The sequence below is a fragment of the Miniopterus schreibersii genome, assembly GCF_964146895.1.
Source record: "Miniopterus schreibersii genome assembly, chromosome: 18".
Lineage (NCBI taxonomy): Eukaryota > Metazoa > Chordata > Mammalia > Chiroptera > Miniopteridae > Miniopterus > Miniopterus schreibersii.
The window spans coordinates 7,196,871-7,214,713 of NC_138121.1; the positions used below are offsets into that span (position 1 = coordinate 7,196,871).

General features: G+C 50.6%; 1 protein-coding gene across 1 annotated transcript; it reads right to left on the reverse strand.

Annotated features, from left to right (window-relative positions):
• Positions 1-261: 261 nt before the first annotated feature.
• LOC308548023 (cell adhesion molecule CEACAM6-like) lies at positions 262-12,178 on the reverse strand. Its single transcript, XM_081119039.1, is given in 10 exon segments — positions 262-400; positions 1,463-1,494; positions 2,177-2,229; positions 2,934-3,069; positions 6,814-7,014; positions 7,017-7,042; positions 7,044-7,065; positions 8,068-8,346; positions 10,600-10,959; positions 12,077-12,178. Coding segments are annotated over 10 exon segments (1,293 nt in total). The 5' UTR covers positions 12,141-12,178; the 3' UTR covers positions 262-280.
• Between the last annotated feature and the right edge of the window lie 5,665 nt (positions 12,179-17,843).

Genomic DNA, 17,843 nt, shown 5'->3' on the forward strand with positions numbered 1-17,843 from the left:
TTTTAAAGAATCATCTCTAGACTTTGTTGGTTCTAACGCTAATTTAAGAAGCCAAATTTCAAAGACAAGGAAGGCTGGGCTGCCTACAGACTCCTGGATGTATCTTTCCATCAGTTGACACTGAAGGGCCAGGCTGTGACCAGGAGCCTTGGAGGTGCCTCAGGAGGGAGTGAAGGGGGGGGGCTTCTTCTCCTTTCCCCTGAGGGCAAAGGGGTCTCCTAGTGATGGAAATGAGATGAGAAGCTTGGCATCAGTCAGCAGTGCAGTGAGCAGAGTTGCATTACTTCTTTTTTACTTTTGAATAAACCGTTTCCGTGGCTGTTGGGGACAGAGAGGCTGAGGTTGGTTTCTTTGATTCCTGGCCATTGAAGGTCAGCAAAGAATATGTAACTTCAGGGACCTGAAAGGCATGAGCAGCAGTCAATTAAATCAGTGTCATAGGTCAGGCCCTCACCTTGCCTGGTGTCATTCGGCACCACCTGCTCTCATTGCTCTGAAACTTCTAGCTTGGGAGAAGGGCTTTTCTAACCCACTATCCCTGTGTGCTGACACCTTGGAATGATCATTAGAAGAGATAGATTATGGTGTTCACACAGCCGAAGACGATGATACAACAATGAGAACAAACAGCTACAAATGCACACAACAGTCTGGATGAGTCGCACAGAAGCATTTTGAATGAAAGAAAGCAGACACAGATGAGGGCATGCCGCCCTTTTCAATGTGAGGGCACAAACGGCAACACTAATCTAGTGCATTGGAAGTCAGGCTATGCTTACTCTTTGGAGGGAGGGACCAGAGGGCTTCATTTTGCAGGAATGGCAGGTTTTGTTTCTTCACATCAGTGCTGCTCACACGGGCATGTTCAGCTCATAATAATTTATACATTGTTAGCATATACGTATGATTTAAGCACTTTTCAATATATACATGTGCCTATGGAAAGGCTAAATGAGAGAAGCTTGGCAAAATTATTATAAAGTAAAGGAACTAAGACCTCAGACCCACTGGAATGGACATTTCCTTGGACAGGAGGAGCAGGGTCAGACTGAGGGTAGAGGAGGGAGAACACCCGGTGCCTTCCTCGCCTTCCTCGCACTAGGCACTGTGCTGGTGCTTTGCATGTGTTACCTCATTTCACTCCTTCAGCTTCTGTCTGAAGTAGGCAGCATGCCCATTTTACACATAACAGAGCTGAGGATCAGGGAGGTTAGTTACCTGCCCAAGGTCACAGAGCTACTAAGAGTCATAACAGAATTCAAACAAAGGATGGGAATAACTCTAGAGCCCACGTTCTTGCATGAGGTCGACCCGTGGGAGTAGTTAACCAACATAGACTGGTTTGTTGCTGCATTGAGGAACTCTGACTCAAACTATATCTCATTTGTGAATTCAAGAGTAACCCTTTCTACACGGAGTTATTTCCATGAGAAAAGGAGCCAGTGAAACTGGCTGTACTTACCTTCTTAGGTGACTTGTCAGAGGGAACCTGACCTGGGGAAGTATAATAAGAGTAGCAATCCATGAAAATGCAAAGCTGATTTAAGGCCTTACAGCCCTGGTGTTCCTAAACTGTTGTGCTTTCTAGCAGAAGGAGGTGGCAGGTCAAGTGAGAGGGTGGGGCGGGGAGGTGGCCCATGAGCACTTAAGGAAATAGCTTCCGGCAGAGTCTGGTCCAGACCCAGGGTGTTAGTACCAGCAGCTAGGGGCGGGGGTGGAGGCAGCAGCAGAGCCATGGAGACCTCAGTTCACTTGTGAGGAGTTTTTTCCAGTTGACAAGGCCTTGGTCTGTGCCCAGTTGTGTTTCTCAGCACCAGGCACCAGTGGCAAGGAGGGGTATTGAAACCCACGGCACCCAGAGCACCAAAAGACAGGGAAAGTCTCACCAAAGGACAGTGCCCACATCCGTAAGAGAGACAAAGAGGGGAAGGGGAAGATGAGGAATGGCTCTGGAAAACGTGTCCATCTTACGCAGGTCTGCCTGGTCAGGCCCAATGTCTCTCCCCCAGGGCTGTTCTCAGGGGAATCTTTTGTGGCAAGAAGGGTGTGAGGACTTCCATCAACCTACTGTTGGGAAATGGAGATCCCATCTAAAAATCAGAAGGTACCCGGGCTCCCTGCCGGGCAGGGCACGTGGTGGAACACACCAGCTCTCACTGGTGATGGCTTTACTTACTGTGGTTGGAGGCTGAGGGTTTGTGCTCTGTGAGATCGCGCTGGTCACTTGCCCTAAATAAATATCAGACACTGTGACTGCTATCTCCAAGCACAGGAGCTTTGCTCCTGAAGCAGGAAGGACACTGTCAGCAGATAATTCCTGGGGCTCCTCGGTGCTCATCTATACCAGGGTCGGCACTGCCTTTCCTCCTTGGGTTCCCCTGCAGTGTACCCCCCATCCCTCCTAGTGTGCACTCCTTTCCTGCTGGCCTGACGTTCACAGAGGTCCATTCTTTGTCAACTGCTTCGGAGCCTCCTCCTACCCTGACACCTTTCCCTTTTGTAGATGCTGTTTTTCTTCTTATTTCGTTATTGCCCAAGGGCCCTTCGGTTTCTGCTTTTCCTTAGGTTCCCCTCCTGTCCTGCCCTCTCTTCTCCTGTTTCTGTGGTTGACAGAGCACAGGACTCACTTTCTCCTGCTCCTCTTTTCACTTCTTTGTTTTCCCTCTTGGACCTTGGTTTCCCTGACTTGGGGAATCAGACCTGCCCCCTCTAAGCCCAGTGGGGATGGGAATAACCATGTCCCAGGGAGAGTGGGTACAGGAAGCTTGAAGACCAGGGAAGAAGAGGCTGCTGGAGTCAGTGCTGAGAAGCAAGGGTTTAGGAAGGAGGAGGAACAGATCCAGGCCCAGAGACAGAGGAGGAAGTCTCCTTCCCTCTCCCAAGCATGGTGGTTAGCGTTGGAGGAAGGGGGACGGGAGGAAAGGCCAGCATACCCTCCAGTCCTTCTGATGTATAGAAAGTACACCAGGGCTGCTATCAGAGCCACGCCGGCCAGGACTCCAATCACGATGCCAGCGATAGCTCCATCTGAGAGGCCAGGACTTTGTGGCGTTGGATCATCTGTCATGGCTAGAAAAGAGAAGAATGAATGAAGTGACATTATTTTACAGTGAGGGTGTCCTGTGAGGTGGTTAGTTGACTATATCCTTGTAATTTCTCTCTCACCGTGTTTCTAGGTTGGTGGTCAGACTTGCCACAATTCCATCCTGGCCTTTCTGCACTCAGATATTCTTGGAGCTTTGGAAATGTGGGAAAGGGTGATGGCCCTTTTTGTAAGTTATATGTTTTCACCATCTCAGGGTTGTGTGTATTTCAGTATGAGGTGTGGCAGCCACGAATATGTGCCACTCAGGTCTCCTGTAGTGAATGCACCACCTCCTTTGACAGAGACCACGCTTCCCACAGGCTCCCAGCAGGAATAGGAAATAAGCCCAATGCTGTGAGAATCGGTTTTCCCCTGATGGGTGACTTGAGCTCAGGACCCCCAGCAGCCTTGCAGATACTCTCTTAGAAGGCATTGCAGCCATGGCTGGTGTTGCTCAGTGGTTGGAGCATCGTTCCCTGCACCAAAAGGTCACTGGTTCAGTTCCAGGTGTGGGCGCACGCCAATGATGCTGGCTGGATCCCCCGGGGGAGGGGGGGTGCAGGAGCCAGCTGATCAATGATTCTCTCTCTCTCTCTTTATCTTCTCCTTCTCCTCTCTAGAACCAATTAAAAAAAAAGAAAAAAAGAGTACCAAGACCATTCAAGAGGCAAAGGCAGTCTTTTCTAGAAACAGTACTGAGAAAACTGGGTATCCATCAAAATGAATTTGAACCACTTAACACCATATATGAAAAATTAGCTCACAATGGATCAAGATCTAAATGTGAGAGCTAAATCTAAAAAATCCTTAGAAGAAAACACATGGTGAAAGCTTTATGACATTGGGTTTGACATTTAATTTTTGGATAGGAAACGAAAAGCACAGGCAACAAAGAAAAAAACATAAATTGGACTTTACCAAAATTAGAAAATTTTGTGTATCAAAGGACACTGTCAACAAAGTGAAAAGGCAACACACAGAATGGGAGAAAATATTTGAAAATCATATATCTGATAAGAGATTAATAGCCAGAATATATAAATAACTCTTAAAACTCAACAACAACAAAATCCAATTAAAAAAGTGGCCAGAGGAACTGAATAGACTTTTCTTCAAAGAAGATATGCAGATGGCCAATAGGCATATGAGATGCTCAGCATCACTAATCGTTAGGGAAATACAAATCAAAACCACAATGAGACACCGCCTCACACCCATTGAGATGGCTCCTACTGAGGAAAACCAAACCAAACCGAAAACCACCCAGAAAACTGTGTTGGCAGGATGGGGAAAACTGGGACTTCTGTGCATTACTGCCAGGAAAAGAAAATGGTGCAGCCACATAAAATGGCATGGCAGTTCATCAAAAAAATTGAACAAAAATTACTATTTGATCCAATAATTCTACCCCTGGGTATGTACTCAAAAGAAGTGACAGCAGAGACTTGAACAGGTATTTGTACACTCTTGTTCGCAGCAGCATCATTCACAACAGGCAAAAGGTAGAAACCACCCAGAAGTTCACGGGTGGATGTATGATAAATGAAATGTCATGGATACATGCAAGGGAATATTATTCCGCCTTAAAAGGAAATGAAATTATGATATATGCTACAACATGGATGAACTTGAAGACATTACGCTAAGTGAAACAAGCCAGACACAAAAGGACAAATATCCTATGATTCCACTTATACAATGTACCTGAAATAGTCATATTCATAGAGACAGAAGTAGAATGATGGTTTCCAGGGTTGAGTGGGGGAGCGAGGAGCTATTGTTTAATGGGTACAGAGTTTTAGTATGGTGCGATGAAAAAGTTCCCAGTGGATAGTGGTAATGATTGCACAGCACTGGGAATGTACTTAATGCCATTGAGCTGTACACTTAAAATAGTTAAAATGGTAAATTTTATGTATAGTTTATCACATAGAAAATGATCACAAAAAACCCCCTTGTGCAAGGTCACAGGGAATGCCAGCCCCAGGGTCAGAAACTGAGCTCCTAACCGCTTTGCCCTTCTGTTTCTTGTAATGTCTCCCAATTGACATTCACCCCCTGTGGCTCGGATGGAGGGCTTTCCCACTGGCTCTGGGGAAACAGGAGGTGGCTGACTGAGAGTGGGCTCCTTCCTCAGAGATCTCAGCCACTCCCAGGCCACAGTGAGCTCTGTGAAGGTCATCAGAGGAAGGTCCTGACCTCTGCAGGATGAGTGTCTTTGTTCAGGTGACAATCTGTAAGGAGAGGGCTATACCTCCCCTTTTACCTCTAGACCACCTCAGGATGACCCCTGACCTGTCTCCCTAGACATCTAGTATCAGCACCAGCAACCTCTTCTCAGCCCACGTGTCCAGCATTTTCATCGTTAGGTAGAATTTTTTACCCACTGATTTTTTTCCTTCCCTCCTTTTATTTTATTTTTTTGTTAATCCTGACCCGAGAATATTTTTCCAGTTGAATTTTAGAGTGGAAAGAAGGGGGGGGGGGGGAAACATCGATGTGAGACACGTGATTGATTGCCTCCTGCATGGGCCCCAACTGGGGACAGGATCAACCTGCAACCCAGGTACATGCCCTAGCCCAGGAATCAAACCCGAAATCCTTCGGTGCTCAGGCTTACACTCTAACCACTGAGAAACATTGGCCATAGCTACCCACTGACTACTGTGCAACTTTTTCCCAGATCTCTCTGCGAATTTCTAAAAAATCATACCCCCCTCTTGTACGTTGACTATACATAGACATGGGACGGCATTTCTTTCTTGTTAAATGATTTATTAGAGAATGAGTGGCTCAGCCAGTCTCCATGACTTTAGGACCTGGAGAAATTCTAACCTAAAGGATTTCTCAGTCTGAACAGGACTTCCCCTTCCTGGCCCGTGGATTGAATATCACAGAGAAGGAAATCTCTAGAGAGAAATAGTCACAGTTTTAACAGAAGGCTGGTATTCCTCCATAAACTACAAACTTTGTGCCACTGCTCCTTCTGTCCCATGAAGGGACTTCATGGATGAACCTACCTATTTGTCAAGTATGTACCATGGCTCACTGCTCCCCTTTGGAATATCATATATGCTGGTGTCGCTCAGCGTCGCACAGCTGGTGACTTCAGAGCCAGGACACAGCTCAGAGGAGTCTCCTCTATGGTTTGCTCTCTTCCCATTACCATGCAGCCTGGCCTGAGGGTGGTATTGGTGAGTGACACCATATGGCCAGATTGAGGACAGGACATGCATGCAACCCCGCCACAGACCCCTGCCCCAACACAGATGACATAGAGCAGAGTCAGTCACCAGGTGAGCCTGGAGCAGAGCAGAGAGCAGGGGTCTGTCCTGCTCACCCCTCCTCGGAGGTGGTTTCCTCCTTCTCTTAGGAAAACAAGAACTGAGATTGATTTAAAGCCTTGTATATTCCCTGTAGCACACGGAGCAGGTAACAAAAGAGGTGTTTTTCCCCCTCTGTGTAGCCCCCTCTACCACATGGGGCTTTCTGGGGCTGAGAGAACCCCCTCCTCACTTTTCAAGGCTGGACCCCTGCTCCCCCATGAGAAATCAGAACAGCCAGGGGAGGAGAGTCTACAGGGCTGTAGTGGGAGGGCTCAGGGGAAGAATTTGTGGTTTGCTTTGTCCATGGCCACAGGATGGGAGACAACATCTTCTAGGCTCTTTTCTGAAAACTAGACAGTATGCACCCTACAGCCTGGTGCCGATGGTCCAGGGGGCACTTACCAGAGACTGTGATAGTCTTGACTGTGGTCCTATTGAGGCCAGTGACATTGTTACGGGCCAGGCAGGTATAGGATCCACTATCATTCACAGTGATGTTGGGGACAAAGAGCTCCTGTGTGGGTGGCTGGGGCTTCCCATTGATAAACCAAGAATAGTGTGCAGGCGGGTTAGAGGCCGCGTGGCAGGAGAGGCTGAGGTTTGCCCTGGTGGGTAATGGGAGTCTGAGGGGAAGTGGAAGGGTGCCCGGGCCATCTGGAGCAAAGAGAACAAAGCCACACATGATGCAATCAGAGGGAAGGGGAAACCCCTGACCTGTGTAAAGGCCACAAGGTCCTGGGTTTTTTGTTGTGGTTTTTTTTTATAGATGCAATTCAATTCCACAAACAATCAATTTGAATCACATAAGTGTTATGCAGAAACCCCACCCAAATTCTCTTTCTGGGTCTATAAAAGACTTCCTAACACTAGTGTGAAAATAGATGATTTTTCCTTATCTGGGGGAAAAACACAAAATTTTCAAACTGTGACCACAGAACAATTGGCACCATATGTGTGCAGCTTTTTGACAGATATATTTCACAACTCGCAATAAATGAAACAGGTACTGGGAGACATGTAATATAAGAAACCTCTGCCCAAATGCATCTCTCTGCTATTTAATTTTGCTACTGAAATACAGAGAAGCACCTGCCTTTTGTAACCTCCTCAGTGTACTGCCTTCTGATTAGATACCATCACTGCCAGTATTTCTACTCTGAGATCAGCTGTAAAATAAATGAGAACTGCTGTCCTTGGAAATAATGGCTGTTATGCGCCAAACCCTCTCTGTCCCAAACAACTCTACCTACCCCGCCACGGCAGAAAGACGGAAGGTGTGGGGCCAGCTTCAGCTATCCTGAAATTCTACCTCACAGTATATGTATTTAAACTTACATTTATTGTTGAAAGTATTATAGATGTCCCCCCTTTCCCTCTCACTTACCCCTTCAACCCCACCCCCACCCCACCTCCAGCCTGGTTTTTAAAAGTCCCAACCAGAACCCCCTGTGTGCACTGAGCCTAAGTCTGACACATTAACTTGTTTGTCCCAACCCAGAGGCCTGCCCAGATTTGCCTGGGACAGGAAGTCATGGCCACCTGGGTGTTCAGAGTGAGGGTCTGTGTCCTTGGACCTGAGAGGGACAGATGTAGCCTGGCCTCTGGCAGTGTGGATTTGGGGTCAGCCTGGCCCAGGCAGGGAAAGAAGTTACTCACAGAGAACATTCAGGGTGATTGGGTCACTGCGGCCGACACTCACTGGGTTCTGGGTGTCACACTCATAGGGCCCTGTGTCATTCCTTGTGACACGGAGTAAAGTGAGAGTCCTGTTGTCCTTGGACAGCTGCAGCCTGGTGCTGTCCGGGAGACTCTGACTGTTGATGACCCACAGGTAGGTGGTGTCCTGAGTCTGAGGTTCACACGTTAACAGGACAGGGTCCTTGTGCTCCTCGGGGTTGGAGTTGTTGCTTGTGATGTGGGGTTTGGGTAACACCGCTGTGCAGGTAACAGAGAGAACATTGCCCTGTGTGGTGCCTTTGACTCCTCCAAAGGCGGCTTCAGTCAGAGTTGACACCTCTCACCCCTCAGCCAACCCCAATTTTTAAAAGAATAAGGCAGGTCTGTGTATCACAAGACAAATAAAAGCATGAGGACCTGAGCACTCAGAGATGGAAGGCCACCTGCTCTATGTCTGGGGGAAAGCACAGACTTTCTCAGGTGTCAGGGAACTATCAGTGTTTGTTCATGGAAAGACGTAGGACTGGGAGCCAGAGGCCACCCGGCACCTGTCCTGGTTCCTCACTGACCAGCTCACTGCCTGGCTGACCTTGGGGCCTCACCTGGAAGTTGCGGGTGCTGAGTCCCTTCCAGCTACACAGACCCACACAGCTGAGGCCTCACATTCAGGGTTATCCTAGAGATGAGTAATGATGGGCCATCCCATAGTCCTTAAGCCCCGAGAGGACTGGGCAGCGTGGCCTGGAACTGGGAGTCTGAGCAGAAACAACACATGGGAGACCAGAAGCAAGTCTGGCAGTCAGTTCAGTACCCAGGCTGCAGGGCCATGGGGTGGGGCTGTGTGCCCAGGAGGTCACTGGTGACGGACATGAGACAATGACCCCAGAAAGGATAGAGCAGAGTCCAGGAATGATTTAGAAAAGAGTGAGGGACAGCGGGAACTGCCTGGCTTTGGCAGCAGAGCCATGCTGTTTGCCCTTGGTCTTTAATGTCCTTTCTGCCACTGCAGAGGACACGATCCTGCTTCAAACACTCAGACAATAGCAAATACACAAGGGCTGTTCCCAGCACTGACTCTGTTACTGCAGGTAATTTTGTTCTGGAGTAGAAACAGATTAATTCTCCATTTGCTATCACTCTCCAGACCAGAATCTTTCCCTTTGTGCTGGTGACCTTTAAGAAGGAAGGATCTTGCCCTGGCTGGTTGTCAGGGGTTAGAGCGTTGGCCCAAGGACTAAAGGATCCTGGGTTGGATTCTGACCAAGGGCACATGCCTCGTTTGTAGGCTCGATCCCTGGCCCTGGTCAGGAGTGTACAAGAGGCAACCAATCAATGTTTCTTTTTACACTGACGTTTCTCTCTTCTCTTCACCCCCATCCCGCCCTGTCTCTACCACTTTTTCTGAAAAGCAATGGAAAAAATATCCTATGGTGAGGATTGAAAAAAAAAGGAAAGACCTGACCTAACAGCTGGTTTCAGGGTCCACATGTGCAAAATAAGGTGCTTGGAGTGGAGGAGAGGAGGGGCTGTAACTGCAGAAGGACTTTGGCGTGACTCCCATTGTCTGGTCATGGTCTATGTGACTCTGAATGAGTGACTGTATCCCCCTGTAACTCAGTTTCCTCTGAACAGAATAGGATACATGGTAAATGGTCTCAGGCCTACCATGTTGCCTGTGAATGAACCTTAAATCTTTCACAATTTTCTAACCTAAAGGTTGGAATAGAGGAGCTGCCCAAGTAACAGCATCTGTTATTTGTGTCCATGAGAGAGGACTCCCTGGCCTGATCCCTGGTGAATGAGTTGCTGCCAGGAGCATCTTCTCTCCTCTGTTCCTCCTGGGGACACTGACCTTTCTCTGGAGTCTCCTGTGTCCCCCAGGGCAGTTGGCTAATGGCCTTGGGGACTCGTCCACTTGTGCTCTCCACTCACAGTCTCAGGTGAAGGACCAAGCTTCACCCCACCAGATGTGGCTCTAGAGGCTGGGCCTTGGCTGGTGACTAGCTCAGGAGGCTTGTGACCTGGGCCCCTGGGCAATTGTTGCTCCCAGTTAGCCGTGCCCACAGACCAAACTCAACCTGACCCAGGGTCCTCAGGATCCCTGGAGTCAGGAGCCCTGGGACAGAAGTCTGTGGAGAGGCTGCCTGGGGAGCTTCTCTGTGAGGATCTCAGGGGCCCCTAAGGCCAGGCCCTGACAGAGCCCTGCAGGGTTGTTCTCAGGGGTTGGTCACAGGGAGGGGCCCCGGGGCTGGACTGAGACTGGTCTCCCTCTGCTGAGTTATTCCCATGAGACTGGTCCTCTCTAAGGTGGTGAATGTCTGCAGGGCTGGCATCCAGGAAGGGAGCTCTGATCTCAGGAAGTTTGTGTCCACTGTGTGTGACCTGCACTAAAGGCCCAAACCCAGCCTGGGACGCGATGAGAGGTGGATGGAGGCGAGTCCAGGGCAGTCAGTCCTGTGTGTGAAGAATTCCCCCCACCCGACACCCAGAGGTCAGGGAGCAGTCACTCACGGTACACACGGAACTGTCCAGTTACTTGTGTATGCTGAAAATCTTTGTTTGTGGCCAGTAGGGTGTAGTTTCCTGTGTCCTTCAGCGTGACCTTCTGGAACAGCAGGGATCCATTGGGGTATATTGTCTCTCGACCGCTGTATAAAGGTCCTGGGTGTATTTCATGAGTGTCTATTATATATGATGCAATTTGATGGCTGCTGTCCACACTTTCCCCCTTGTACCAGGCATAGCCTACGAGACTCCCGGGCAGACTGTGGACTCGGAGAAGCACATCCTTCCCTTCGGCAACATTGGGCGGCACTGATTCAACCCTGGGTTGGGCCTCGGCGGGCGGGCTCCAGAAGGTTAAGAGTGAGACTAGGAGGGAAGAGAAATGGGTCAATATTTGGATCTGTGTGTTGGGATGGAGAGATGAGGCCCTGGGTCCTGAGCAGGTCTCATCTCTCAGCCTTGGGGTGTGTGTGTGTGTGTGTGTGTGTGTGTGTGTGTGTGTGTCTCCCATGGTCCAGGTCAGCAGCGTGGCCACCATGACTTCAGCTCCTCTGAACCTGCAATTTCCTGTTCTGAACACTCTTTCCAGGTGTCTGCCTGGCTCACCCCCTCACTGCCCTCAGGCCCCTGCTGACACTCGGGGGCGTCCTTGGGAGACACCTTCGCTGACCACCTCCTCTAAAGACCCTCTGTCTCGCCAGGCCCCGCACGGCTCAGCGGTTGAGCATCGACCTAGGATCCAGGCAATTGAGGTTCGATTCCCGGTCAGGGCACACGCCCAGGTTGCGGGCTCGATCCCCAGTCGGGGGGCGTGCAGGAGGCAGCCGATCATTGACTCTGTCATCATTGATGTTTCTATCCCTCTCTCCCTCTCCTTTCTTCTCTCTGAAATCAATAAAGATATATATTTTTTAAAAAGACCCTCTGTCTCAACTTTGTAACCTGTTCCTGGTCTGTCCCCTACACGGCACTTGTGGGTCCCTGACATCACATGTAGATCTTTCCTTGTCTGTCTCCTCCCCATAGAAGGTGAGCTCCCTGGGGCCGGGGCTTGTCTGACCTTGTTGCACCCCCACTGCCTGCAACAGGCTGCAAAGACCTGGGGGTGAGTGAGTGAGTGCTCCCAGGGGCCTGCAGCTCCTGGGGCGTATGTGCCCATTTCTGAGGTTGTGGTAAAGGCAATGTTTTATGTCATCCTGATAAATTGTTGTTATTACCATCAGTTTTTGTAAATTGCTTCTCAGTGACCAACAAGTTGTAAAACTTACCATAACTGAGATTTTCCCGCCCCTCACCACTTCCAGATCATGGGATTTTCCTGTTGCTGAGCCCCCTTCCCAGCCTACTCTGCTCCCCTGTCCTCTCCCCTCTGGTCCACACAGAAGTCCTCTGTCCCCTCTCAGAGCCCTGTGCTCCCCAGGAGACCCCAGCCAGTCTCTGTCTCCCCTCCTCCAGTCCATCCCAGGGATTGTCCCCTCCTTACCGGCCAGCAGGAGCCCCTGCCAGGGGACACACCCTCTGCAGGTAGGGCCAGAGGGGGACTCCATGGTGTCTGCTGCCTGCTCTGTCCTCCCTCTGTGAGAAGACCTTCAGGTCCCGAAATGCTCAGAGGCACTTCTCTGGGGACTGGTGGGATCTGCGGTCTCTCCTCCGCTGAGCTGAGCCTCCCACCCGGGCAAGATCACTTCACTGGTCACATGGCCCGAGGGCGGGGTCAGTGCTCGGACCCTCCCTCTGCCGCCCCTCATTTCTGCCTCGTGTCTGCCCATCTTCCGGTTAACCTTCCATCTGGGTTTCAGATCCTGGGAACTGCTGAGGCCTCTCTTTCTGCAGTGATTCTACCTCACCGCCCCCACCCTCATGCCCGCATGACATTTTTGGACAAGCCTGAGCCTTGGACGTCAGGTAGGGGCATTCCCTAGAGCTCAATAGCGCCCCCCTCAGGCCCCTCTTACCGCTTCTGGCTTTTTCTTTCGGAGCAGGAGCCCTGGGGCCACATCACAAACTCTTGTCACAGGGATGTCGCCCCATTGTACATCGGATCACCTGTGGAACTTGGTAAAGATTGTGATGCCCCAGGGGACACCTTAGAAATGATGCGTCATCAGCTGCCCAGCTAAGGTGGGTGCCCCGCCAGAATGAGATCCAATGATTGAAAATCCAATGCTTATCAATACATCCATCAGTGTTTCACTTGACACTTTTTGTAAACATCTAAATTTGTTCGTTTAAAAATCATGAGAACATTGGAGCGCACTTGCAATAGTAAGGTTGATGGAGACCCCTTCCCCTGAGAGGATGACCCTCTCACCCCAGCATTGGTCTCTGCTGTGTCTTGGTCTTGGGTCTGTCAGCTCTGCACAGAGAGCCCCTGGGGTCCCCAAACCTGGGGATTATTTCCATCTGTGACACTAAACTCAGCGGGGCACCAGGTCTTCTCCACATTTTTAAATGTGCTGGGAAGGTTGGATTTCCTCCCAGCAAGGTCACAGAGATGGCTCTGGGGGTGAGAGGGGGCAAGTGAGTGATGATTGAAGAGTGGACCTACCTTCTATCTCCAGGTGTCACCAGCCAGGCCTCTATGTCCCAGGCTGGGTGTCTCAGAAGGACCTGCAGTTCCTGGGTGTGAAGGGAGAGGTGTCCTGTGTGTCCTGGGAATAAAGATGTTGATGGGAGGTCAGGTGCTGTGGCCTCCCTGGCCCTCGAGGACAATTTCAGGGAGACCCTCTCTCTCCGTGTCTGTTGGCTGAGCCTGTCCTTGTGCCCCCTGACTGTTGGGGCAGCCTCTGTCCTCTGCCTGGGGGGCTTTCCTGTGGTCACCCCCACCTTGCCCATGAGTGGTGCCAGGCAGGGAGTGGGGAGCAGCACAGGGACCCCTGGCAGAGCAGGTGCTCCTGGCCCCTCGAAGGAGTGGGTGGGAGAGAATAGGCATGTGGAAGGGCCCAGAGGGTCTGTGGAATGGAAATCAGGCTCTTTTCCCACCTGCTGAGCCAAAGCTGGTTCATGTGTGAATTTTGTGTGTTGTCTGTGTCTCAGTGTTGCCACCTGGAGGGCATAAAGGAGACCTGTGGCCCATGTCAGGGGCTGCACCAGGGATGCTGACCAGGCTCCAGAGGGTGTGAGCTGACCCTGAGCCCTGGGCAGAGGTGGGCTCTGACCTCCAGGCTGAGTGGCCAGTCGCCCCAGAGCCTGGTCACTGTGGGTCCCAGGCTGGCCGATCCCATCCCGGTGCAGAGTGAGCCCAGTGAGAACACAGGTGTTGTCCAAAGGAATCCTGATCCAGTGTCAGGAGAACTACCCTCCCCCCCCCCAGGTATGTGTTTTCTTAGGAGAAGCTCTTTGTCCCAAAGGTTTCAAAGGAAGGGCCAGGTGAAGGTCCCCTTGAATGTTTCAGGAGAGGACACCAGCTTAGGGGGCTGGTCCACAGATTGCACTGCGTGTCCCTCATCACAGCATTGGGGTGTTGCATCCATGGTCCCTCTCTGCTCTGTGCCTTTCCACAAGGCCCAGGAGCTGGAGAAGCTCCCCATGGAGACTCAGCCAGGGGGTAATGCGGCCACATGTGACCCTCAGCCCCTCTGAGATGGAAGCAACCACAGATCCTGGGCTCCCCTTTCCCATCCTGCATGGGAAGTTCCCCTTGTTCCCCAGGACACCATGGGCTCGCTGGTGAGTTGTATTCTGAGGACCCCTGGCAGGTGTCCCTGTGGACCAGGATGTCCCTGTGGATGGGGAGTCGTCCCCTTATTCCTTTGTGGTCAGGGTGGACTCTCTCCTTCCCTGGTGGTGACTCCAGCTGGGGTGGAGAATCCAGAGTTTGTACCATGCCAGGTGTCTGTGAGAAGAGGAAGGACACAGGCTGCCTGCCCAGCTCCCCTCACCCCAGGAGAAGTCACTCACAGGGTAAAGATGAGGAGGGATGTGACTTTCTAGGAATGAAGGGGGTTTGAAGCCCTCACTCTGAGAGCTCCCTGTCCTTCGTGATGACTCTACAAGGGGTCAAGGCCTGTCCCTGCCACAACCACGGGCAGTTGGTGGCCTCTTCCCATGCTGACACCAATGCCTTTGTGTCTATAAGGAACGTGCTCCAACCCTGGGGGTCACATGGGGTGACAGGCATCTGTCGTGTGGTTTCCTCCTCCATTTAATGAGTATTTACTGAGCATCTGTGATGTGTCAGGCCCTGTGTTGGTTCCTGGAACTCAGAGAAAGGACATATGTGGGCTTCTGTGGACAGCCTCTCCTGTTCCCATCCCAGGCAGCTTCCCTGTGGTAGCTGCCCCCTCACAATCTCTGGGCTCACTAGCCCCTCATTTGTTTTGACCCCTGGCCCCTGGGGTGGGGACAGAGGGAAGAAGGATGGAGCTGAGGCTGGCGCTCTCCAAGCTTCTGCACTCTCTGGGTAGCCTGAGAGTGAGGAACCCTGATGTGTCAATGGAGTCATTGCTGCATCTCCCGGGGGAAGCACTTCTCCCCTGGAGCTGAGGCCTCTAAGCCAGCAGAGCACAATGTCTTGGGGACAGGGAGCAGGACATCGGCTAGTGGGTCATTAGAGGTGATGATGAGTGGTGCCACTCTCATCTCTCCCCCTTGATTCCTGGGTCTGTGATTCCTGGGTCTGGAAGAAACATCATCACATATTCAGAGCATATATGGCTTCCTGGAGGACCTTCCCCAGCCCTGCAAGGTATTGTCACCTCGCTGGTGCTGTCGCTGCCTTTCAAAAGGCCATTCCACTTCTCTATCAAGCCAGCTGCTTCAGGATGGTAAGACCAGTGAACTCCGCGGGCAGGTGCCCGCTGCTGCGTTTCGTCTGCTGTGAGGGGAGTCCCTTGAGCAGAAACAACGCTGTGGGGAGCACCATGACGGAGGACAGGCATCCTGTGAGTCAGCGGGTGGCGGCTGTTGCAGAAGCACGTGTGCAGGGAAGGGAAATCCTTATCCAGAGTACGTGTCTGCTCCAATGAAACAAAACGCTCCCTTTCCATGATGGAAGCAGCCCAGTGTCGTCAGCCTGCCCCCAGGGAGCTGCTGGTCCCCCTGGGCAGTGGTGCCATGTCAGGGGCCCAGGGTTGGTGTCTGAGCTGACAGATTGGGCACTTAGTGGTGGCCATAGCCACGTTGGCCTTGCTGGGTGGGAGTCCATGGTGCTGAGCCCACGCATAAGCTCCATCCCTGCTCCATGGCCACTTTGCTCATGATCCCACCAAGTGATGACAGGGATGGCTGGGAAAGGGTCTGACCGGCATCTACAGAACAGGTCATCCTACCCACTTGATTATTAAAATCCTCCTCTCCTGAGGCACACGGTGGGCATTCAGAGACGTCTATCCACATACTTCTCCCCCAGACCTCCTTATCACCAGTTTTCCAATCAAGTTCACATCCCTGACCCTTCGGACAAATCATCGGTCACAGCCCATGAATTGGTCAAATCCCACATCTGGCCTTTTCTCCTCCCAAGCAAAGGGAACAGTTGGTTTCACTGCCTCAAGCTCTGTCCCCTGAGAGGATTTCCCTTCAACGCAATGGAATGTTACTCTGCTGTAAAAAAGAAGGGAATCTTACCTTTTGCAACAGCGTGGATGGACCTGGAGAGCATTATGCTAAGTGAAATACAGAGAAAGACAAGGACCGTATGATTTCACCATATGTGGAATCTAAGGAGCAAAATAAACTAACAAAGTGGAAACAGACTCATGGGTACAGAAAGCAGACCGGTAGCTGTCAGAGGGCAGGGTGGGAGCTGGGCGAAGGGGGAAGGGACTAAGCAAAGAAAGGAAAAGAAAACCTCAGGGACACAGACAACAGTGTTTTGAGTGCCAGAGGGAAGGGGGCGGGGAAGGCAGATAAAGGGAAAGGGGGACAAATGGTGACGGAAGGAGACTGGACGGAGTGCTAAGCACACGATACAGTATACACATAACGCATTGTAGAATTGAATGCCTGAAACCTGTATAATTTTATTAATGTCACCCCAATAAATTCAATTAAGAAAAAAATAGTATAAATTACAGGTTCCTCCAGTAAGCAGATGTTTCCATATTTGGGGCTGGAGCGCAAGAAGAGCATCAGTTGTGACTCCCATGACTCTCGCTTGAACCACCAGGTGGATGGAAAGGCCTTTACTGGAGTGAGACGTATGCAGAGTGCACCTGCGTGGAGGCCGGAGTTAAACTTCTCAATTGTGTGTGCAGTTAAGATGGTGGAGGCTGAATAGTTTGACTGGTTGAGCATGGTCCTAGCTTAGAGGAGAGGCCAGAGGGAAGTGGGTGCAGTCTGCCCAGCGTGACATGATTCATGCGTATTGACCCGAGCCTTGAGGCCCTTAGGCATACAAGATGTAGGTGAGTTTGATGGGCAGTGGGAAGCTCACAGGCCTCAACCAGCGCCTTCCAGGGCTGCAGCCCGTAGTGCTGCTTCCTGTATGCCCTGCTGGTGGCAGCACTGTCCCATCTGTTACAGCTAAGGCGGCCCAGAGACCCGGTCATGTCGGTATTAACTATTGGCATAAAACATTGAGATGCCTATTAGACAGGTGAAATATTCTAGACACCTGTTCCATGGAGTCCTTACTTGCCTTGCCCATGAAGATGCGCTGATTTCTTTGTGAAGACAAAAAAAAAAAACTTTAAAAAAATAAATCAACAAACAAGTGTTGATAAGAATGTGGAGAAAGGGAACCCTCTCTCACTGTTGGTGGGGATGCAGATTGGTACAGCCACTATGGAAAACAGTATGAAAGTTTCTCAAAAAATTAAAAATGCAATTGCCTTATGACCCAGGATTCCAGCTGTGAGTATATATCCAAAGAAACCCAAAACACTAATTTGAAAGAATATATGCTCCCCTGTGCTAATCGCAGCATTATTTACAATAGCCGGGCTATGGAAACAACCCAAGTGCCCTCAATAGAAGAGTGGATAAAGATGTTCTACCTATATAGAGTGGAATATTGCTCGGCCATAAAAAAGAATGAATGAAATCTTACCTTTTACAACAGATTGGATGGACATAAACAGTATTACGCTAAGTGAAACAAGTCAGTTAGAGAAAGACAAATACCGTGTGATTTCACTTGTATGTGGAATCTAAAGAACAATATAAACAAACAAAACAGAATGAGACTCACAGACACAGAGAACAGACTGATGGCTGCCAGAGGCACGGGGCTGGGGGCTGGGTGGAAAAGGCGAAGGCATTCACATTGGCAGTTACAAAATCGTCATGGGGATGCCAAGTAAGCGTAG